This window comes from Maniola hyperantus, chromosome 6 (genome assembly GCF_902806685.2).
Source record: "Maniola hyperantus chromosome 6, iAphHyp1.2, whole genome shotgun sequence".
Taxonomy (NCBI): domain Eukaryota; kingdom Metazoa; phylum Arthropoda; class Insecta; order Lepidoptera; family Nymphalidae; genus Maniola; species Maniola hyperantus.
In genome coordinates this window covers 2,136,564-2,160,738 of record NC_048541.1, presented here as the reverse complement: position 1 = coordinate 2,160,738, position 24,175 = coordinate 2,136,564, and the positions used below count along the sequence as shown (strand labels likewise).

The following is a 24,175-nucleotide window of genomic DNA, read 5'->3' as shown; positions in this document are numbered from 1 at the left end:
AAATAATAAATTTATCATCTATTATTTTGTAAAATCGCGAATTTGAAATAATAAATTTTTAAATGATATTTTAACATTCAGCAAATTTGCAAAGTAAAACATTTGTGAATAAAATATTTGTCAAATGATCTTTTGTAAAATGATATGTTTGCGGTATACGACGTTTGTGATTTGATTAGTTTTTCAAAAGTTTTTGGTGAACTGATAATTTGTCATACGTTTTTTGTCATTCATTAGTGAACCGTCTCGGATCTATATGTCATCACTGGCAACACGCACTGTTCGAAGACTGGTCTTCATGCATTGAGGTATTTTGGACAAGATGGTACAGTATCAAGATGGTGGAATTGGAACCCGAACTCCAATAGAATTTATTGGAAAATCCATCACAGAAACATTTGGTATTCGTATATATTTTGTTTCTTAGATGGATTTTTCAACGCCATGTGGTCGAAGTCTCGGCTGAAATGGGTAAAATGAACGTTCAAGACACAGCTGTTGTCGTCCCTCGGAGTCTTAATATCTTGCACTTGTGTACGTGACTGTACTTTGATTGATGAGTCAATTTGCGTTAGTGAATCGGAGAGAAGACAAACGATTGACTTGAAAAAAGTTGCTGTACCTATAGTACATACCAACATGGTTAAAGTATAGATGCCACTTTCATCAAAGATGAGTAGCTTTTATTTTGGACGTTTTTAGGGTTCCGTACCTCAAAAGGAAAAACGGAACCCTTATAGGATCACTTTGTTGTCTGTCTGTCTGTCTGAAAATCTGAAAACCGTGAATTTGTGGTTACATCACACAAAAAAAAATTAAATTGTGCATGAACTAATAATTAGTATTTTCAATTTTTGAAGTAAGATAACTATATCAAGTGGGGTATTATATGAAAGGGCTTCACATGCGCATTCTAAAACAGATTTTTATTTATTTTTATGCATCATAGTCTTTGAATTATCTTGTAAAATGTCGAAAAAATACGACAGTAGTACGGAACCCTCATCGAAAAATGGCGATTACTGTAAATATTTTATGGTGGTGAAAGCCCAGTGGTTAAGGCATCGGATTCGGGAGGTCGGTGGTCGTGGGTTCGATCCTAGGTACGCACCTTATGACCATCATCATAATCAACCCATCGTTGTCCCACTATTGAGCACGGATATCCTCTCAGAATGAGCAAGGGGTTAGGCCATTATCTGTCACGCTGGTCCACTACGGATTAGCAGACTTCACACACCTTTTCCAACATTATGTAAAATTCTCAGGCATGCATGTTGCCTTACGATGTTTTTCTTCATCGTTGTCGCAAGTGTTATTTAATTGCTTAAAACGCACATATTTTATGTCTTTTTTCTTGTACCTTTATTTGTATTTAAATTTATTATTAATCATCTAGTTAGTGTTAGTGGCACTGCCGTTCTAATTAGATATAAAATAAATAAAATAAATAAATAAATAAATAACTCAGCCCAGTTAGAGTTAGTGCCCGGAATCGAACCTCCAACTTCTTAACCAGTAAACTGTTCTATTACACCACGAAAATCAGCGTCCTGCATCTTATGTGTGTTAACGTATATGATGCAGGACATTATGCTGAGCTGTACCTACATCCATTTGGGGTGGTGTCACAGATGAAAATGCTACATTTGTACTTTGTTTTTATCTGTGACCCCAACAAAAAATGCATTTTCTTTCTTTTCTTTCTTTCTTTCTTTCTTTATTTCACTATCGGCACTATCGCCTCTCATCTAAAGTATAGAAGTAATTGAAGTATTTTCACCGTATTGATGACATGAAGTGGAGTCCAGCACACGAAGAACTCCAATATGATCACGAAGAGCATCCTTATTACCTGGGAAATAAAGAGAGCTATCAGGCTGGCCACTATTACACAGACTCTACACTATTATAACTAGACATGTAGACATTTATATACCTAACTAATCATAGAGTATTCAATCATTGCTGTGATAGCCTAGCGGTTAAGACCTTCTAATCGAAGGTCGGGGGTTCGATCCCGGGCACGCATCTATAACTTTTCAGAGTTGCGTGCGTTTAATTAATTAAATATCACTTGCTTTAACGGTGATGGAAAATATGCATGCCTGAGAGTTCTCCATAATGTTCTCAAAGGTGAGTGAAGTCTACCAATCCGCACATGGCCAGCGTGGCCGTCTCACTCTGAGATTAGACCCGTGCTCTGTAGTGAGCCGGCGATGGGTTGATCATGATGATGATAGTAGCTATCGCCAGATAAACTTGCACTGATGAATTAATTTGATATTTTGACAGATTTCCTATACAAGAACAGAACTGTTAAAACATCAAAATTTCTGAGATAAAAGTCATACCTACTGACGATTGAAAAATCTGCAGAATTCGTCTTTGTCATCTACCCACAGAGTACATTTGGTATAATAAAGGTATAATACCATTTACCCGCACCATAGACAGCTGTTTTCCCCTGATAGACAGAATTCGTTTTTCTGTCGTAAAATCCCATTTTATTTTCTGTGGTATAGACTGTCATTAACTATCACATTGACTTTGATGGAGGTAGGTAATGCTAAGATTGTGAAATGGAAAAAGTCAGAAAAGGTCAGAAAAGTAATAAATAATTCATTTCATAACGGTCCTTCAGTGTCTTTCCGCTCTATATGTTATATTTTTTTTTAAAGAATATTAGCCACGTTAAATGACTAATATTCCCCTTTCCTCTTCAACTAAGCGTCAGGCTTGTGCTAGGAGAAGGTACGACAATAGTGCAACGGGCGGGGTTTGAACCGTCGACCTTTCGGTTTTCAGTCCACTCCTCTACCGGTTGAGCTATTGAATGGGTCACAGATTAAAGATATACCTAGTGACTGCTGTCAATAAAACGTCATTCATTGTCATTGGTTTTGATGGGGTGTGCTAAAAATTGTATGGAAAAATACTAGATGCGGCTTTTCAAAGTAACAAAACCAAACGAACGTTTGTAAAATGCCCACGCTATTTCTAATTGGTATCCTGTCAGCCTGTTTGCTTTCACTGTTAGACATAGGCCTTCCTGAGAGCGCGCTACAACAGCACACACGGTCGTCCGCTTCCACATTCACCCACTTCCCGCTACCTGTCGAGCGGATTGGAGGTCGTCCCACACTACGCTTTCTTGTACCTACACGGTTTTCACTTCAGAACATATCTGCCCTAGCGGCATCGGTTTTGCAATAAACATGGCCTGACCACTGCCATTTCAGCTTGCTAATTCGTTGACCTATGTCGGTTACTTTCGTTCTCCTACAGATTTTCTCGTTACGGATTTTGTCTCCCTAATATTTACCTGTGTCATTTACATATACCATATAGACCTCATAATATATGCCTACTTCGTTGCACAGAACTTACCTTTCGCTTAGCCTCGATGCTCTTGTCGATGTGAGTGGAACGCACCACATGTCGAAACTCGAAGTCTGTGTGCAGCCAGCAGGTCTGCGTCTTCCTTTCAGCGTCCAGTTTTGATTCCGTTTCCTAGTAGAAATAAGTTAAAACATAGTTAACGTAAACAATCTCTGAACCAAACAAAAAAAATCTTTTTAAAAGTAAAGGAACGGTAAGAAACTGTTGTTAACGGTTGTTAACGCCCATCTCCAGCCTGAGATGTAACTATACCAAGTGGGGTAACATGAAAGGGCTTAACCTGTACAATGTACATTCTAAAAAAGATTTTTATTTATTTTTATGCGTAATAGTTTTTGATTTATCGTGCAAAATGTCGAAAAAATATGACTGTAAAACAGAGCCCTCGGTGCGCGAGTCTGACTCGCACTTTTTAGTGGTTTAAAACCATCTTCACATTGTTGCCTTTCTAATTAAACCAGTTTAGGGTATATGGGTTGGAAGATTACTTATATTACGAAGATTATTGTATATTTAGATTGAAGCTCGCTCTCATTTATTACGTAGGTATAGACCCAAGGGATTTGAGGTTTTATCATGCAAATTTTATTTAGATTACTTTATATAATAGGCAGGCATTAGAGAGTGCGAGAGTGGAGACAAATCGTTGAATATAAAGAAGTCGAATACATTACTTATTTAAATTAAATTCATGATCTCGGAATTTGCCGATAAAGAAAAATTCTGCGCCACAATTTCCTACCCGACTCTGAAAAAACATGATTGTTATTTTAATGTATGTAATAATAATGTTAATACAGGCAAGCATAGATCATATAGATACAGGTATTATTTTTATCTTTAGTGGTGGGGTTATTTAGCGCCATCTATGAAAATTTTATCGAACGTTGCCCTGAAACTTCCTCATTGTTTGAAAAAATGTCTTCACTTAGCTCTGCTTCACTTCGCTTTTGTGGTAACACACCCTTAGGGTACCTGTCAACTGAAGCAGACCGGAGCGGACACATTAAATGAAAACCTATAAGTGAAATTACGCAACTACAAAAACTATGCTAAGGCTAACTCTTGACATCCTGTCATAACAAGGGTGCCATTAGTGAGTTTCCGTTCCTAACGTAATTTCTGAAAACTACTCATGAAAATAAAGCAAAAATGAGTTCAAATTCGACTATCCTGAGCCCTAAGTTCCAATATCCACCTCTCTCCTCCATCATCAGAAATGCTCAATTCCGTACCATAATCATTATTTTATTGTCATCTAAACTACATGTTTTTATTTTTTTATTATTCAGATACAAGTTTTGCCCTATTGACTGTAATCGCATCTGGTGGTAAGTGACGATGCAGTCTAAGATGGAAGCGGGCTAACCTGGAAGGGGTATGGCAGTTTTTAATAAACCCATGGTTTCTACACGGCATCGTACCGGAACGCTAAAACATTTGGTGGCACAGCCGTGCCGGTAGGGAGGTAACTAGCCACGGCCGAAGCCACCCACCAGACCAGACCAGAAATTTAGAAATTATAAAATTCCAAACCCTTGCCAGGAATCAAAACCGGGACCCCCCACTAACAAGACCACAGCGCTTACCACTGCGCTAGGGAGGTCGTCAAGTGTCTGCATCAACTCAATCGGATATTTGGAAGTAGCTGAAAAATCTGTTACCATCAACGGAATGACAGCTTACGAACAAGACATACTAATAAAAAGCTTATAAAAGACTAACCTTAGTGATTTTCTTAAGATTGCAGCCATTTCTGCAGCAAAGCTCCGAATCGTTGCCTTGCAATATAGGCGTGGTGGCCAGTAAAGAGTTGTTTTTGCAGGCGCCTTCGTTTGCCACTGCGAACAATCATATTATTTAGTAAATAATCTCTCTGCTTCGTATGTCCATTGCTGAAGGCCGCGGACCTTTATAATAACTTAGGTCCACCACAGTGGACGATGGAGAGAGCACGTTGTTTAGAGTAGTGAGCATATCCTTGCCAGATTCGGCTAGGCTGGCTTCGGCCTTAGACACGTTCAGGATGTCCCACGGATCCCACGGGTGGTAGCTTCGCAATGCACCACTGGCCGCTCGCATGAGTGCATGACCCAAATGTCCAGAACTACGGTTCCTCTCGTACTGAGCAGTATTACTGTCGCAACGCGACGAGCCATCAGTAAAGTAAAAATATGCTCGGACTTTTCATGATCAAATAATAATAATCAGAAACTAGCGACCCGCCCCAGCTTCGCATGGGTGCAACGTAGATAGGTACTAATGTGGTGTCAGATATCTACTCGTGTGGTGTCAGAGAGGAGATTATTATAGGCGCCTCGGCACCGCCCGCCGCGCCGTCTCGTTTTGTTGCGCGTTAGTTTTAATCTTACGAGATTGTAATAATGATTGATGTAGTTTTTCTCCTTTTTCATTTAACATCCCACTCGATCACAATAGCAAAACAAATTTTTGGAGACCCCGACATTTTTGGATATCGTCAGATCAATTTTATTCGTATAAAATGTAGCAGAGAGACTCATTCATCAAAATCGGCCCAGTAGTTTAGGCGCTACGTTTAGACACACAGAATCTAATACAAAATGTGGATACAAACATTCATACATACATAATATGTATATGGACTGCTAAAAAAATCATAACCCGTTCTTTTGGCTTTGCCGCTAAAGCCGCCGGCAAAGCTATAGTAACAATGGGTGGGACACATTGGGTCCAAGGTGCTGGATTGGTGAGCTCACACCAGAAGGCACCAGAAAGTGCAGCATTTGCAGACCTCTCAATAAGTGGACAGACAACACTGAACATGCAGGAGGTTGCTGTAAAAGGCGCTGCAAGATTGTGGCGTGTAAGAGATTGTAGAAGAGACTCATGTCCAGAAGTGGACGTCTATCAGTTGAAGATGACGTTGAGAAACTAACTAAATCTATGACTAAAAGCAGATCTCCCGTTTAGCATCACACTGCAGCAAGCTGAAGTGAAAACACTACCTAGGGTACATTCTCGTGAATTACGCCGTTTCTGAACTAGCCTTAGGGGTTTGATGGTGACTCACAATTTTTTTGCCAGTTGAAGTTATGTTGTATCTCGTGCCTCATCCCTCGCCAGAGCTTCGTCACGATGAGGCAGTACGCGAAGGACATGATGAAGAACGGGATTAGCAGGAGGGCAGCGTCCAAGCCCAGGTTGAACGCCCTCTCCAGCTCCAGGCTTGTCCAGACTTCTCTGCATTTGTAGGCTGGTGAAAAGAAGAACGAGATGAAAAGATGAAATGAACGTCTTTATCTACCTATCCTATCAATACATAAAACTAGCTTATGCCCACGACTTCGTCTGCGTGGACTACACTTAAATTTCAAACCGCAATTTTGTTTTCAAAAATACTTTCTTTGCGGATGTCTACGTCAAGACAAGTACTAAGGGAGTAAAATAGGGGGTTGAAATTTATGTAGTCCACGCGGCTGAAGTCACGAGCATAAGCTAGTCATTTTACAAATATAGACTAGCTGATCCACCCCGGAACCTGGATTATTATCCCAAGAGAACTCCTTCCATTATGTGATTAATGGAAAGGAGTCACGACTTTCAGCAATGAGGAATACGACTAAGAAGAAGCTGATCAGCCCCGGATTGGCTCGTGGGCGCCTATAAAAGGAGCCTACTATCAAAAATTTATTTTGCTATTGTAATCGAGTGGGATATCAAATGAAAAAGGAGAAAATTCTGAATTCATAAATATAAATATTGTACAAGTATTATTAAAATATACCCAAGCCAAGCCCAACTTTACTTTATTATATATCTAAGTATAGATTTTTACTCCAGAACCCACCACTTGTACCATTTTGTACACTACCTTTCGTACTGAAATGTCAATATGGCAACATATCTAACGGGGTTATTAGTTAGTTACGCTGCGACCGTGGCCAGTAATGGAAGCATAGACTAGAACCGCCCCACAGACCATTAATTAATTAAAAGCTAGCCTCTGAATAATATGTATGTCATGGTCTACAGTGAGATACTGAACAACAGTAATTTCCCATTAACATAAATGTAGGTAGGTACGTGACCATACATGAAATGATAAATTATACTCACTCAACTCCTTTAGCAAGAAATTTGTGATTTCAGTCGTAATTGTTATGATAGGATGATTCAGGCACTTGTCCCACCACCAACGAGAAAGCGACTATTTTTTCGCTCAAGAAATGTACGTAAATATAGGTATTAATCATCGATATACCTAAATGAAAAGATATGGTCAAGCGAACAAAATTTTTCACGGTTTAAAAACCAAATAAATCAGCGCCACTTAGATACTAATGAACGACCCATTTGAAATCCAGACGTCACTGAGGTTGCATTGCTGCATAAGCACCAATGAGTCGGTGCCATTTTGTTTGTTCAATAACCCTGTCCATACGAAGTAATATATACCTAAGTCAATGATGGTATTAATAGTTGATCGTTGACTGTGTACACTGTCGGCGAAAACTCTCTCTTCACTAGTTTGGCGCAGCAACAGAGCTATACTCGCTCAGCAACGCTCTCGCGGTCACAACAGTCGCACAGTTTGCGTGGATTTTTTTAGGGTTCCGTAGCCAAATGGCAAAAAACGGAACCCTTATAGATTCATCGTGTCTGTCTGTCTGTCTGTCTGTCCGTCCGTCTGTCTGTCTATCCGTAAGTCTCACTGCTCGATAATTTGTTTCAAATTTTTAGCTCAACTTGTATCGCACTAATGGTCGGCGGTGGGACAAGTACTTTAGAGCTAATAGCAGCATAAATGCCTGATGAAAAATTTTCAATTTGTATAATTAGTTAAATAACTCAATCACTACCCTTATCACTACCCTTATTATAAATGCGAAAATGTGTTTGTTTGTTGGTTTGTTGGTTTGTCCTTCAATCACGTCGCAATGGAGCAAGGGATTGGTGTGATTTCTTGCATGGGTATAGTTAAAGACCTGGAGAGTGACATAGGCTACCTTTTATCCCGGAATATGAAAGAGCTCCCGCGGGATTTTTAAAAAACCTAAATCCACGCGGACGAAGTCGCGGGCATCAAGCTAGTTGAGAATAAAAGCTAATAATAACAATAACATTATATTTTGCTGAGACGATGTGGAGTATAGTAATAAAATCCTAATTAGGCTCAGGTCTAGACAGCTGGCGTCTTTCGATTAATGTTTCATAAGCAATAATTTCTGATGGATATTCATTAATTTTATTTGGGATTGTTAATAACGAAGTAAGTAAGGACATCGCAAAATATAAAGTTTCAGAGATGGTTAAAGTGCAGATGAATTGAAGAAAACAAAGTCAATCAAATATCTATAAATATTTTCTCTCATTTATATTTATTTCTCTCATTTTTATCTTATATAATTTCTTTGAAAATTTAATAAAAGCTTATTAAATTTACTTCAAAAGTCTTGAATAAAGTTCTGTGAATTTTATGAGCAGTAAGGTTGATAAAGGCACTGACTTGGAATAGCTATTCAAAGCTCTTGAATAAAGTCCTAAGTATAATGAAAATATGTAAGTTTAGAGGCACGGACTTGGAATAATCGATAGAGAAACTTTGCAACATTGCCCCATAAGAAATTTAGATTCCAACTTCTGAATCCTGATGCTGTACGGGACCTGAGGGTCTAACATGCGCCCGGCGAGAAAATTTTGTCTACGCATTATCTCGTGTTTTTTCATACAAATAAGACGAGTAAATGCGTAGACAAAATTTTCTCGTGGTGCGCATGTTAGGCGTGCTGATCACCAAGACTGATGGGATTTAGAAACTCTCGGTTATAAATTGATATTGGAGGTACTTACCAAGTAAAGACATTTTGAAAGGACCCAACTCCTCAGCCCTGATGCTGTAAGGAGTTGCAATCCTAAATCGAGGTGATCCCACGGGATTTTTAAAGAATCATGGGTTTACATGTTTTTACGAAATTTGGTACTGCATCCTTGCACCTCCGGGCTACTATGGATAGACTACTTTTTGTCTTGGAAAATCAAAAGTTCCCACGAGATTTTTAAAAACCTAAATCCACGCGATGTCACGGGGATCAGCTAGTAGTTAATAAAATAGGTGGCTCTTTGGCTCAAAGGGGCACGCCTGGACGCTTGCGGTATCTAGTTACTCCAAGTCCATGGTTAAAGGTTAAATTTTAGATTGAATGAATTTTCCCTTAAGTATTCCCGCGAGCATCAGAGGTTACCATATTTTACAACCGCCATTAGAGTGATTAAGTTCTATCATTATAATTTATAGCACAGGGGGCCTTTGTTTCTCATGGGAGAGTATAGAAATAAAATATATAAAATAGCATCCCTTAGCATTTAAGGCTATTGCAGACAACCCATAATTCATGTGTATACCTATGGGGCAGGGTGAAACTGAGACGCAACGCCTTTTTATTAAGTTTTTTTTTACAATTGCATGAACATTTGCAGCATCAGAGGAACTGCCGATGCCTTGGCGGCCTTTTAGGAATTTGTTGGTCCGCCCCTTGTTGAATAACCCCATGTTGTAATCTAGTGGGACCACCCGCCCCGAAAGGCGGTTCACAGTTTGCATGTGCGTGAAAAGAAGGATCTGGTACAAGTACAACGGACGCTCGAAGTGCACCAGACACCTAGGTGGCGAGGGTGAAATTGCTTACGGTGGCGTGCGGTGCGGTTGTAGAAAAAGGAGGAAAGCGATACTCTATCCTCCCCGCTCCCGCAATTTGCGTCTTGTAGTATAATGTAAAACGTTGCCCTTGTCCCGCTCGATTTAAGGATAGCGCTTTCTTTGTCAATAGTTAGTAATTTCAATAGTAGATAATTAGTTTGGTATAAGTACATATATACCTAATTAAAACAGTTGAATGATGAATAAAATATAAATTTTTATTTGCATTGGCCAACAATATTTTCACTTCCATAACCATTATTTCAATTTCGATTATATCAACGCTGAATATAATAGGTTCTGTATTTATTGTAGTGGTAAAACTGTAGTGCAGTCTATTTCATTAATCATTATAATTAATTTAACTATGTCACTCCAGTCCCACTGCAATTATTTCCGCACGTGTTTTATAGTGGGAAGGTAGATTGCTTTGTTCATTGACAAGGTACAGAACGCACGGGCATTCTACCCACTGTACAGCGAAAAACATTGACTTCATCATCATTATCATTATCGTCATCATCCGATAGACGTCCACTACTGGACATAGGTCTCTTGTAGAGACTTCCACACGCCACGGTCTTGCGCCGCCTGAATACAGAGACTCTCTGCTACTCGTCTGATGTCGTCCGTCCACCTAGGGGGGTCTTCCAACACTGCGTCTTCCGGTGCGAGGTCGCCATTCTAGCACCTTGGGACATTGACTTACTTACAAATTATATGCTCGTTTGAAAAAAACGAGCAGGCAGATCAGTGATTACCGTCCATAAACATTTGCAGCACCAGAGGAACCGCCAATGCGTTGCCGGCCTTTCAGGAATTTTTTGGTCCGCCCCTTGAACAACCTTATGTTATAATCTAGTGGGAACACCGTCGAAGGGAGTTGATTCCACAGATTGTATGTGCGTGGAAAAAAGGATCTGGCACAACGGACGGTTGAAGTGCACCAGTAGGGTGAAATTGCTTACGGTGGCGTGCGGTGCGGTTGTAGAAAAAGGAGGAAATTTATTTTTAAAGTGAATATATAACTATTATATTCTGTGAATATTTCAAGCGTCTACTTTTGCTGTTATCAATATTGAGCAAATACGAGCAAAAAGTCACGTTTTTTGTATGGGAGCCCCATTAAATGTTTATTTTATTTTGTTTTTTAGTATTTGTGCGAGTTACAATTTTACATTTTATTTTTACCCACGACTGGGGAATGTAGTACCGCAATAAAAAATTAAATCTTTGTGTTTATGCAAAAGAGGATTTTTAGTCCCACGGAACCCTGCGGGACGCTGAAAGTCTAACGAGAAATTACAAATTATTGTACCATGTAATTTGCAATTTTACAAAGAGTTAAATTTATAATGTTGAGATCTTTATTGAGATCAAATTGAGATTGTAATATTATATTAAGTAGTGTAGATGTAGATAAAAAAAACCCGACCAAGTGCGAGTCAGACTCACGCATCGAAGGTTCCGTACACGTGTCTTTTTTCTCGACATTTTGCACGATAAATCAAAAACTATTATGCATAAAATAAATAAAAATGTGTTTTAGAATTTACCTACAAGTCAAGTCCTTTCATATGAAAGCCAACTTGGTATATTACTTACTATTTATACCTTACTTACCTAGTTGAAAATACTTTCTGTTTGTTCATGAACACATTTTAATTTTTTTTTGTGATGTAACCACATTTTCACGAGTTTCAGATCTTTCCCCTTATGTCTGCTATAAGACCTACCTACCTGCCATCATGATTCTAGGTCAACGGGAAGTACCTTGTAGGTTTTTTAACAGACACGACAGACAGACAGACAATAAAGTGATCCTATAAGGGTTCCGTTTTTCATTTTGAGGTACGGAACCCTAAAAGTAAATATTTTCAGCTAAGACATTTAATTATGACGGAAAGCCATTATATTCTAGTGTGGACGCGTTTGTTTTACTTCGGTAAATAGTATGATACCAATGACACGAGTATTTTCATTGTAAATATCACTAAAATAATATTTTCATGGCTTCTCTCTAGAGATATTGTGTTCATCCACCTGTGCCGAAGGTAAATCGAGAGTGCCTCCGGGATCCACTGAACGTTGAAATAAGAACATATTCAAAAATTTTGTTTTCTATTTTATTTTTATGAGGTAGATACTTAGACTGGGGACACACGATGCGTTGGGCCGCACCGCAAAGATTTCACCGTACTTATCATAGGGGACACGAGCGGTGCGCCGCAACGTTGTTATGTCGCAGCGGCGGCGTAGCAGCGTTGGATAGTGTCTTTCCTTGTGACGCATAAACAACTGAGTGGTGCCGCTCCGACGTCGCAACGCATTCACCCCTTCCCGCCTCGTCTGGGTGGTTGCAAGTCCGGTGCGGCGCCGGAGCGTAATCGTGTAAAAACTGACATGCCACAGATATTTCTATGTGACGACGAAGCGACACCGCTCCGGCGCCGCACCCGCGCCGCCGAAACGCATCGTGTGCCCCCGCTCTTAGGTATAAATAAAACTGTGTTGTGTAGAAACAACTATCGGATTTAAAAAATTTTTTTACAAAAAAAATAAAAACCGACTTCGATACACAAACACTAAAAATTTAAAAATAATTTAATTTATTACCGAATATATTATGTATACAAGAGTTAATATAGTTCCATAATAATACTTTTTGGTGCCGGTGCCAATTAGCTTTAGCTGCGCGAATCGTCTAGACTTCATATTTTTATGAGACTCCACAATGGCACCTCATTGGCACCGACCCCAAAAAATATTATTATGGAACTATATTAACTCTTGTATACATAATATATTCGGTAATAAATTAAATTATTTTTCAATTTTTAGTGTTTGTGTATCGAAGTCGGTTTTTATTTTTTTTGTAAAAAAATTTATTTCACAATTTTTAGTGGCCCCATGGAATTATGCTATGACTGGTTAAAAATCTACTGTTTACTAAGCTATTACACTGATCGCGAGCAATTTACTCTTATCCGTTGAGGAGTTCCAGTATCTATCTTCGAAGATGTTCATCAGATCTTCACCAAATTTAAATGGGACCAACTTTGAAGTGTACCCTTTCAAACAAAAAAAGAATTTTCAAAATCGGTCCAGGCGTCTTCGAGTAATCGGGGAACATACATAAAAAAAAAAAAAAAAAAAAAGATTCCGACGAATTGAGAACCTCCTTTTTTTGAAGTCGGTTAAAAAGGATAACAAAATGAATATTATGTAAGTACTCGACGATGTTAGTACTCGAGTATATCAAGCTGTGATAGCCTAGTGGTTAGGACGTCCGCCTTCTAATTGGAGGTCGGGGGTTCGATCCCAGGCACGCACCTATAACTTTTCGGTGTTATGTGCGTTTTAATTAATTAAATATCTTATATTTTTTTAGTTTGGTCGTCATATATTTAGTATCAGAGATTTTTTATGAATAGAAATTTTTTCATACTAAAATGTTCAGGAGAGGTGATCAATGAGTCAGTGAGTCAGTCAGTGAAACAGCACGAACAGCTATATAATATATATATTAATTATGATTCACGAAAATCTAAACTTTAAACGCTAACATACCGTTTCCCCTCATTGGTTGTAGCGTTGAGACGATCAGTATAGGTGAATTGAGCGCTATGGACAGTATCCAGACGGTCGCTATCATCTTGTACGCGTGGCACTGGGTCTGCCACTTTCTGGACTTGAGGGGCCTGCATATCGCGAAGTACCTCTCCAGTGAAATGGCCACTAGGGTCCAAACGTCCACTGACACGGAAACGGCTGAAACAAAATCGATAATGTAAAACTTCGGCTGAATACACAGGGCGTTTGTGCACTCATCCGTATTCGGCTCGTATCCTTGATTCTTCGAAGAGTTCTTCATTCGATTCGGATTTTATATGGAACTAGCTTATGCTCGCGACTTCGTCCGCGTGGACTACAGGAATTTCAAATCCCTATTTCACCCTCTTAGGGGTTGAATTTTCAAAAATCCTTTCTTAGCGGATGCCTGTACGTCATAATAGTTATTTGCATGCCAAATTTCAGCCCGATTCGTCCAGTAGTTTGAGCTGTGCGTTGATAGATCAGTCAGTCAGTCAGTCACCTTTTCCTTTTATATATTTAGATCCGTGATATCACAAACGATTTTTCACGGAAAGTGTTTTTATTAATTTTCGAACTTACAATCGTTTGCTATATTAATTTAACTAGAAACTAGGTACGACCAAGATCAATAGCTGATATTCTTCATAGAAAGTGCATTTTTGCGCATAATATTATGATACATATTATGATGGGAACATATTGCAATAAGCAAGGAATAAGTAAATAGACGGTCGCGGTCGGTAGGAGTCGATAAATAAATAAACCCGCCACAGGGGTACCTACTATCTTTAAACTTCTCATCGCATTTTCATTTCATCTTAAAGAAGAAACTTAAAAGCAGTTAAAGCAAGAATGGAATAACTTTTGACTTGAAGTCTCCAACTTTATGAATACTTTGCCCGCAACTTCATCTGGGTACTATGTGAGTGACAAATAAAAATATAAGTAGGTAAACACATAAAAGTGATATTGACATGATATAGTACGTGACAGGTCGAGATGGCAATCGGAGTAGGAGGCCGACGGACGCCCCGCACATGTGCACATCACCCGCGCTATCCCGCACCGGGTCAGCGCGGGGGCTGTGCGGGTGTGTGGGGCGTCCCCACCCCGTTTGCCATTTTGACCTGTCGCGTACAGGTACAAGTATATCGAAAAACCGCCATAAACTAGTAATAGCGTCATAACGTCTACAAAAGGTAAAAAATCTTTTGTAGGGTTGAAAATAGTACACTTTTTACAACATAATTTGAAAAGAATTTTTTGATTAAGTAAGTACCTATATAAAACAACTAGCTTTTATCACTTCGTGATATAAGCTATGCCTACCTATATACCTTGTAGGCTATAAGATTTCGTTGAAATTGGTTTAACCGATGGAAATGAAAAAAAAAATGAAAATCGCGATAGAGCCGTTTTTGTGACCTTTGTGACCACGACAAATTTTTTTTCTAGGTGTCGGATCGATGAGGACTTTTCACATTTTCATTCATAATACCACATAATACCTAGTGTTTTGAACAATCCTACCAATTTTCAGCCAAGTGTGAATTTTTGTAACCTCACCCCTATGTTTTGGTCTAATTTGACAGGACTATGATAGCACGCAGAGATGATGTAGCTATATCTATCACACAAACATCATAGTGGGTGTCTACGTCACAATAACTATTTGCATGCCCAACCCGATCCGTCCAGTAATTTGAGCTGGGCGTTGAAAGATCAGTAGTCAGTCACCTTTTCCTTTTATTAATTTAGACTAGCTTATGTTCGCGGCTTCGTCCGCGTAGACTACATAAATTTCAAACCCCTTTTTACCCTTTTAGGGATTGTATTTTCAAAAATCCTTTCTTAGTGGATACCTACTCCTTATATAAAACACAACCTCTAAATTTCATGTCTCTACGACCAGCGGTTTAGGCTGTGCGGTGATATATAAGTCAGGTCAGAACTTTGAGTTTTATATATACAGACTAGCTTATACGCGCGACTTCGTCCGCGTGGACTACACAAATTTCAAGCCCCTATTTCACCCCCTGAGGTGTTGAATTTTCAAAAATCCTTTCTTAGCGGATGCCTACGTCATAATAGCTATCTGCATACCAAATTTCAGCCGGATCCGTCTAGTAGTTTGAGCTGTGCGTTGATAGATCAGTCAGTCAGTCAGTCAGACATTCAGGATTATCACCTGGGATTCGAACCGGGGACCTAATGACCCGAAGCTAGACACATACACATGTTATCTAACTGCCAAATACTATGCCCCTTCTGTAGGTGGGTGATAAAGAAAATACAGAGGGGTTTTCGGCTGACAAAGTACGGAGCTTTTGACAAATAAAAAAGCAGAGTTGTGGTTATATTAACCCTGTGAACTGTTTTCGTAACAAAAGCTGAGGTTTTATCAACTCTTGCAGAGGCTGCGGGTAAACACACAAAGCCTTTACTGTTTCAAAAGGAATGAATTAAATAAGTACCTACTATTAATCAGTAGGATACGCTTACTACGAGATTTTATGTCTCACCAACGTTGATAGTATTCGAGTGTCGAAAACGTTCCGCATTATAGTAAACTGGATCTTAACTGCCTTGTTTTAAAGCTCAAGTTTGTCTATACATCTACAGCCAGTGCTCCAAGCCGAACGTTGCGAAATTAAAATCAGTGGCATTGAATTTTTGACTTCAATTCAAGGCTATTTAGGTCCATTTTACTTTGACGGTATTGTGTTTCAGCTCTCCAATTCTAGGAACGTTTGGTGAGACGTAAAATCTTAGACTAAGCGTGCAGGCGTGACAAATACACGGTGTAATTTTAGATTGAAAGCGTCTGTTCTGGGAATTTCAATATCAAAGAGCTCCGTGGATGATCGGATACCTATCTAGGCACTTATGTCGTCGCGGATTTCATAAGGGATAGCAAGTTAAACTAGGTACAACTAATACCTATTATAAAGAGGTAAAGTTTGTAAGTTTGTAGAAAGTAATCTCTGGACCTACTCAACTGATTTTGAAAATTCTTTCACCGATAGAAAGTTACATTATTCTTGAGGCAATATTTTATTTTCAAAAAAATTAGAGATCCCTACGAAAATTGTAATAAACTACCCGTGTGAAGCCATGGTGGGTCGCCAGTAAAAGATATAAAATGAGGTCTTGTAATGTACTAGCTTATGCTCGCGACGTCGTCGGCGTGGACTGCACAAATTTCAAACCCCTATTTCACCCCCTTAGGGGTTGAATTTTCAAAAAGCCTTTCTTAGCAGACGCCAACGTCATAATAGCTATCTGCATGTCAAATTTCAGCCTGATCCGTACAGTAGTTTGAGCTGTGATACATCAGTCAGTTAGTCACCTTTTCCTTTTGATTTACTAAAGAAAACGCAATTACCTTGTAAAAATGGTATAAGTTTGCAGAGCGCTGCCCCGAACAGGAACCTCCTGTATATTTGCCCGACGAGGGTGAAAGGCAGACAGAACACGCCGAGCAGAAAGTCCGATATTGCCTGAAAAACAAATTCTATATGGGTAGTTGTCACATAATACTTGGTGTCTGCACCGCGTAAATATGAACCACACAAACACAAGAATCCGGTCAAGTACGAGTTCGACTCGCAGATGAAGAGTTTCAATCCGTGCCATCGTACGAGAAATAACATTTTTCTTTCATGGCGGCCATTTTGATTTTTTATGTTTGCTGTTATAGCAATAAAAATAAATGAATAAATAAAAATCTGAAAATTTCAACTCTCTACCTGTTACGGTTCAAGAGATACAGCCCGCTGACGGACGGACGGACACCGGAGGCTTAGTACCTAATAGGGTCCCGTTGGCACCCTTCGGGTACGGAACCCTAAAAAAGCCTTCGTTAGCGCTTATTGTTTCCAGAGATTTTCTAAAACAAAATCAAAATAAACACCTAAAGTTTTATATTGTATTTATATTTACTTAGAATTTATTTTCATTCATAATAAAACTTTCACGAACGTAACATCAACATGAGCGAAACTTCAACACAAAGTGAAATAACGGAGCTAACATTTTACTAACTATTTTCACAGGTGGGAAGAGTTATAAAGAACGATAAACTCGGAGAACTAGCGTCGCTTTTACGATAGTATCCAGGTAGTATACAAGACATTTTATGCGCAGAGCAAGCTGCAGTAAAGTGCTTAAATACATGGTTCATGAAACTTATAGGAAGTAATAGGTGCACCTAATCAGGTGACAGACGAGACGATGTACGTAATAATAATATGAAGGTGTGACACAAGGTGCCAACAATTTCAAAAAATTCGCATTGAGCAACAGTTGTTACTCAACGGGAATGTTTTGAAATTGTTGGCACCTTGTCACAGTGTTACTCAAGGGAGTGTGACTCAACGGGAATAACCCGTATCAAGGTAAAAGATTAATTTTTCTACTAGCTGATGCCCGCGACTTCGTCCGCGTGGAATTAGGTTTTTAAAAATCCCGTGGGAACTCCTGTACGATGAGTACAGGAGTTTGTACTCCTCGAAGTTACTCATCGTAACTTTTATACGATGGTACGGAACCCTTCGTGTGCGAGCCCGACTTGCACTAGACTGATTTTATGTTACCTTTTGACCTCATTAAAAATAATCTTTAACTATTTTGCATTAAACTCGTTTTTACATTGATTCTGATTTAATTCTTTGGCAATAGCATTTGTTAGAATTTTCCACCTGGTCTCTGTTGTGTAATTTTTTCTTGATTTTATGATTTTTTTGTAATTTTTTTATACCAATGGATAGCTAACGAAACGTAGATGTTTTTAAAATAATCCGTAGGATAAGTGCCATAGTAATTTTTACAGAAAATTTGCAAGTTATTCAAAGAATTAAATGTTAAAATCGAAAACTTGTACAGTTTTTGAGCTGTAATTTTTAAATGCTTGAAGATTTTTTTAGTTTTATAACTGTTTATTATTAACAAGGATATGTACTAGCAATACATAAAAAACATCTGCTGAAATACATTGTTCCTTTTTTTTATTAATTTTTTAAGTGGCAAACACCCTTTTACCAATAAAAAAATAAAAAAATGAATAACTCGAAAACGATACACTTTCGCATAAGCACTTTAGGGGTCGTTTGATAGCTAATGTCCTGTTCTATATATTGCAAATAAAACATCTGACTGACGCTAGAGGTCAATGAATGTTGCGTAAGAAGCCCCCAAAAGGAGTCAAAACCGCGTCGTAGGCAGCAACGACTAAAACGATTGTAAGTGCGAAAATTCCAATTGGGTATTTGCCTACTTTTGAATTTGATAAATATTATTACTTTATTATAAACTAGGATAAAAATAATGACGTACCTACCTACACTGAAAAAAAATTTAAATCCAACAAAGTAAGTATAGTACGTGACAGGTCCAGACGGCAATCGGGGTGGGGACGCCCCGCAGACCCGCACAGATAGTGCGGGATTGCGCGGGTGACGTGCGGATGTACGGGGCGTCCCCCCGCCTCATACCCCGATTGCCATCTCGATCTATCGCGTACTAAAGGTTCAACATAACAATCATAAAGTTCCCGGCGTAATATTGATGAAAATACGTTTTGTGGATGAAGAACGAATAAAAACACTTTGTTGTAACGTGGGTGGGTGCTTTAACTAAGAAACAAATAATTGCTTTCCTTTTGCTTGACTTAAGATTTATATTAAATGCTTTGTTCAATTTAAAGGACAAAACGTTGATCTTATTACAAAAGACATTAAGTTCAGAATTTACAAAATCAGAATAATCCCACTATCGGGATTCGGCAAATGATTCGAGTCATTCGAGTTCGAACTAATTTTACGAAAGTCCGGCATTCGGGAAATCAACTGGCCACACTATTCGGGACACGGCGAATGTTTCAATGAGGAGGTTTCCAGTTCGAGAAAATTTTCATAGATGGCGCTGAATATATTACCACCACTAAAGACGAAAAAACTAATACCTATATCTTTATCATATATGCTTTAAATTTTTAAATTTAAATCGGATGCGAAATTAATTAATTACTTTTATTATAGTTCACAGATTTTGTGGGGAAGAAACGTAAGGAAAATTGCAGTGCACGCTAGATCTTACTCTTCATCTATGTCATTGATTGACACGACCTAAACATTAAAGCATAGATCATATAGATACAGGTATTATTTTTCCTCTTTCGTGGCGACCTATGCGAAATATTCAAGAGAAATCTATGAAAATTTTATTGAAGCTGTCCCTGAAAATTCCTCAGTGGCCGGCCGGCGATTAGATGTGACAATGACGTATTAGATAATAGTTTATACCCGCGACTTTGTCCACGTGGACTACACTTTCAAACCCCTATTTACCCATTTAGGGGTTACATTTTCAACAATCCTTTCTTAGTGGATATCTACGTCATAATAGCTATCTGCATGCCAAACAGCCCGACCCGTCCAGTAGTTTGAGCTGTGACAGACAGACAGACAACAAAGTGATCCTATAAGGGTTCTGTTTTTCCTTTTTAGGAACGGAACCCTTAAAAAGATCGCCCGATCATAGAGGTATTGGAATATTGTAAGCCCGCTATGAATAAAGGCACTCCATTTGACCGCACAGTTATGTGGGTCTGACAGGTTGATTTGCCCTGGCTTTCGTAGACAAAGGACACACACACAGGATTTTATTTATAGACCATATTTCTTTTGATTATAAAAGAACTAGCTGATGCCCGCGAATTTGTCCGCGTGGAATTAGATTTTTTAAAAATCCCGTGGGAACTCTTTGATTTTCGGGGATAAAAAATAGCCTATGTCACTCTCCAGCTGTGCGATTGCGGGAGAATGACAACTACAATGTCACGATCGCAATCATCTCTGATTGGTTGATGGTCACTATTGCTACAATGCCTACAATGCATTGTTGCAACAAGAATCGTACAAATTCAGCCAATCAGAACAATTGAGATTAAAATAATGATTGATGCAGGTTTTAGACAATCACCCTACTGATCTTTATCTATACCCATGCAAAAAATCACGTCAAATCGTTGCACCATTGCGACGTCGTTGGTTTGTTGGTTTGTTGGTTTGTCCTTCAATCACGCCACAACAGAGCAACAGATCGACGTGATTTTTTGCATGGGTATAGTTAAAGACCTGGAGAGTGACATAGGCTACTTTTTATCCCGGGAAATCAAACAGTTTTCACGGGATTTCTAAAAATCTAAATCCACGCGTACGAAGTCGCGGGCATCAGCTAGTTTATAATAAAGGTACCTACTGATTGAGCAGATTTTGTGTGTACCTACGTGTTATTAAACGTTTCGTCCCTACAAAACTGCCATACCCCTTCCAATTAAGCCCGCTTCCGTTTTAGACTTCATTATCACTTAATACAAGGTGAGATTTTTTATTTTTATTTAAAATAATATTAGCCATTACGACTAATATTCCCCTTTCCTCTCCAACTAAGCGTAAAGCTTGTGCTAGGAGTAGGTACGACAATAGTGCAACGGGCGGGGTTTGAACCGTCAACCTTTTTCGGTTTTCAGTCCACTCCTTTACCTGTTGAGCTATTGAGGCTCTAAAAAAAGATTGCAGTCAAGGGGTTACTTGTATCTGAATAAATAAATAAAAAACATCACTCCGTCTGTTTGTGCTGACCCTTAGTTTTGAAACTTTGATACTCCACATCCACAAGTGATTGTCAAGATGTTTGCTCTCTTCGAAGTTGGAACAACAGTGCTAGAAAACATCTTTGGAGAGCTTATCTCGGAGCGTGAATCATCTCAATCTATTTGTTCATAGATCCTTTCTAAAGATTCCTAGCGCTAGTGATAAGCGTCGTATCGCTTATGCCCACGACTTCGTCCGCGTGGACGACACACATTTCAAACCCCTATTTTACCCCCTTAGTGGTTTAAACTTTCAAAAAGCCTTTCTTAGCGGATGTCTTCGTCATAATAGCTGTCTATCTGCATGCCAAAATTTCAGCCCGATACGTCCAGAAGGGTTTTGAGGTGTGCGTTGATAGATCAGCCAGTCAGTCATCTTTTCCTTTTATATATTTAGATAATATGTGGCAGGTTTCGGGTTCGATTTCAGACTGTATAATTTTGGGAGTTGATAATATTTTGTGAATTGGCTCAAGTTGGCTTTAGGAGGATACTTTGGCATTGGCTAGCTACTATCTTATTGGACTAAGAGCCAGCGCGTGCCAGACCTTCGTTATTTTATAAAAGCTGAAATTTTCTCTGCATATTGTCCCCAACACTGGGAGGAACGTTTGTTTGAGTGTTTGTTTGGATCTTGGTGGCTTTGGGAGATAACAGGTAATAAAGGTGTAAAAAATCTTAGGTCAAAGTATAAAGTCTAATTTTTATATTTTCTTCGAAATAGTGCCTATAGAAATCACGTCACGCATTTTTTTTTCCTTTTTTTAAAAAGAATATTAGCCATATTAAATGACTAATATTCCCCTTTCCTCTCCAATTAAGGGTCAGGCTTGTGCTAGGAGTAGGTACGACAAAATAGTGCAACGGGCGGGATTTGAACCATCGACCTTTCGGTTTTCAGTCCACTCCTATACCGGTTGAGCTATTGAGGCTCTAAAACCGCATTGCCAGACACTTAGTATGGTAGAAAACCCTTGCCAGACACCCTTAAACTTTTAGGCTTTGGGGGTCGGGTCTGAAGAATATTATTCTGAAATAGATGGGGATGGATGATATGTATTAAGCTAGTTTAAAAAAAATACCTAAAACGTAGATAACTATGATACACAAAAATGCCTTAAGTTGGAAGACAAGGAAGAATGAAAAAATTAGGTATGCTTAACATGGCTTAGTAAATATCCATATTAATATAATAAATGCGAAAGTGTGTCTGTCTGTCCGTCTGTCTGTCTGCTAGCTTTTCACGGCTCAAACGTTCAACCGATTTTGACGAAATTTGGTACAGAGATAGCTTGCATCCCGAGGAAGGACATAGGCTACTTTTTATCCCGGAAAATTAAACAGTTCCCACGGGATTTTCAAAAACCTAAATCCACGCGGACGAATTCGCGGGCATCATCTAGTTCTTTATAAAATGTGTTGAATTACTTCTGTGTTAATATCTTATACAAATATCTTTACAACAAGACAATGGTCGATTAAATTAAATATTGATACATATGTGCTGAATTACGTTTCGTCTCTGTTTACATTGTTTAAAATATGTATAATAAGAATATAATACTTAATAATATATTCAGATCGTAAAGAACAGTCGTCAAGGTCACTATAACAAGGTCATTTTACTGCGACCACTGCTAGCTTTCTTCTAAGTAGGTAACTACCTACTGTAAATCCGTATCCATACTAATATTATAAATGCAAAAGTGTTTATGTCTGTGCGTCTGTCTGTCTGTCTGTCTGTCTATCTGTCTGCTAGCCTTTCACGGCTCATCCATTCAACCGATTTTAACGAAATTTAGTACAGAGGACATAGGCTACTTTTTATCCCGGAAAAACAAAGAGTTCCCACGGGATTTATAAAAAACCAACGCGCGACACGCGTTTAATTCCACGCGGACGAAGTCGCGGGCATTAGCTAGTTATCGATATGGATGAAAGTATGTATGAAAGTCCGTCAAATAAGAATGAAAATGGTTCACGAATAAAAATGAAGAAAAACGTGTTTGATGCTTTTCAGAAATTCTACGCCTATCAAATAGGGAATAAAAGTTTTTACAAAAATCCGTCGTTTTTCGAGTTGTATCCACAAAAATATAAGGATATAAGGATCCCGTGGGAACTCTTTGATTTTCCGGGATAAAAAGTAGCCTATGTCCTTCCCCGGAATGCAAGCTATCTCTGTACCAAATAAACCATCAACTATCATTTTTGAAGACCTATCTATAGATACCCCACACGTACCTATGGATTTGTAGAAAAAAAATTGAGTTTCAGTTCTAAGAATGGGGAACCCCCAAAATTTATTCTTTCTTTCTATTTTTGTGTAAAAATCTTAATGCGGTTCACAGACTATATCTACTTACCAGGTTTCAACAGAGCTCTTGTAGTTTCGGAAAAAAGTGGCCGTGACATACGGACGGACAGACAGACAGACATAACGAATCTATAAGGGTTCCGTTTTTTGCCATTTGGCTACGGAACCCTAAAAATGTAAACAGCGAATCTACCAATCAAAGGGCAGAATTTGTTGACGATTACGATAACGATGAAATCGTTATCATTACACAATCGACCTACTGGTCGGATTATAAACTCACCAGGTTAAGTAAATACACGTTGGTGACTGTCCGCATCCTCCGGTTGCTCGCCAGGGTTGCGATCACGAGGCAATTCCCTGATATCGACAGCAAGAAGATCAGAAAGTACGGTGGCAACACGAATCGCCACTCGTACGCGTTGCCGGCGATTGTTGTGTTTCTGACAACAATCGATGTTGTTGTCGTTGTCTCTCGGAGCAGCAGCGAGCTGGTGTTGTAATCTAACGTCATATTAGGATCCAT

At 38.8% G+C, this 24,175-nt stretch overlaps 1 protein-coding gene across 1 annotated transcript in view; it reads right to left on the bottom strand.

Annotated features, from left to right (window-relative positions):
* LOC117983170 (cholecystokinin receptor-like) overlaps positions 1 to 24,175 on the bottom strand; it is a 31,973-nt gene extending 7,798 nt beyond the window's left edge. The window contains exons 1-7 of the mRNA XM_069499301.1: positions 23,933 to 24,175; positions 17,064 to 17,178; positions 13,652 to 13,852; positions 6,455 to 6,637; positions 5,128 to 5,243; positions 3,391 to 3,513; positions 1,784 to 1,855 (exon numbers count right to left, since the gene is read on the bottom strand). Of these exons, the coding sequence (XP_069355402.1) occupies positions 1,784 to 1,855; positions 3,391 to 3,513; positions 5,128 to 5,243; positions 6,455 to 6,637; positions 13,652 to 13,852; positions 17,064 to 17,178; positions 23,933 to 24,175 (1,053 nt within the window). The remainder of the gene's footprint in view (positions 1 to 1,783; positions 1,856 to 3,390; positions 3,514 to 5,127; positions 5,244 to 6,454; positions 6,638 to 13,651; positions 13,853 to 17,063; positions 17,179 to 23,932) is intronic.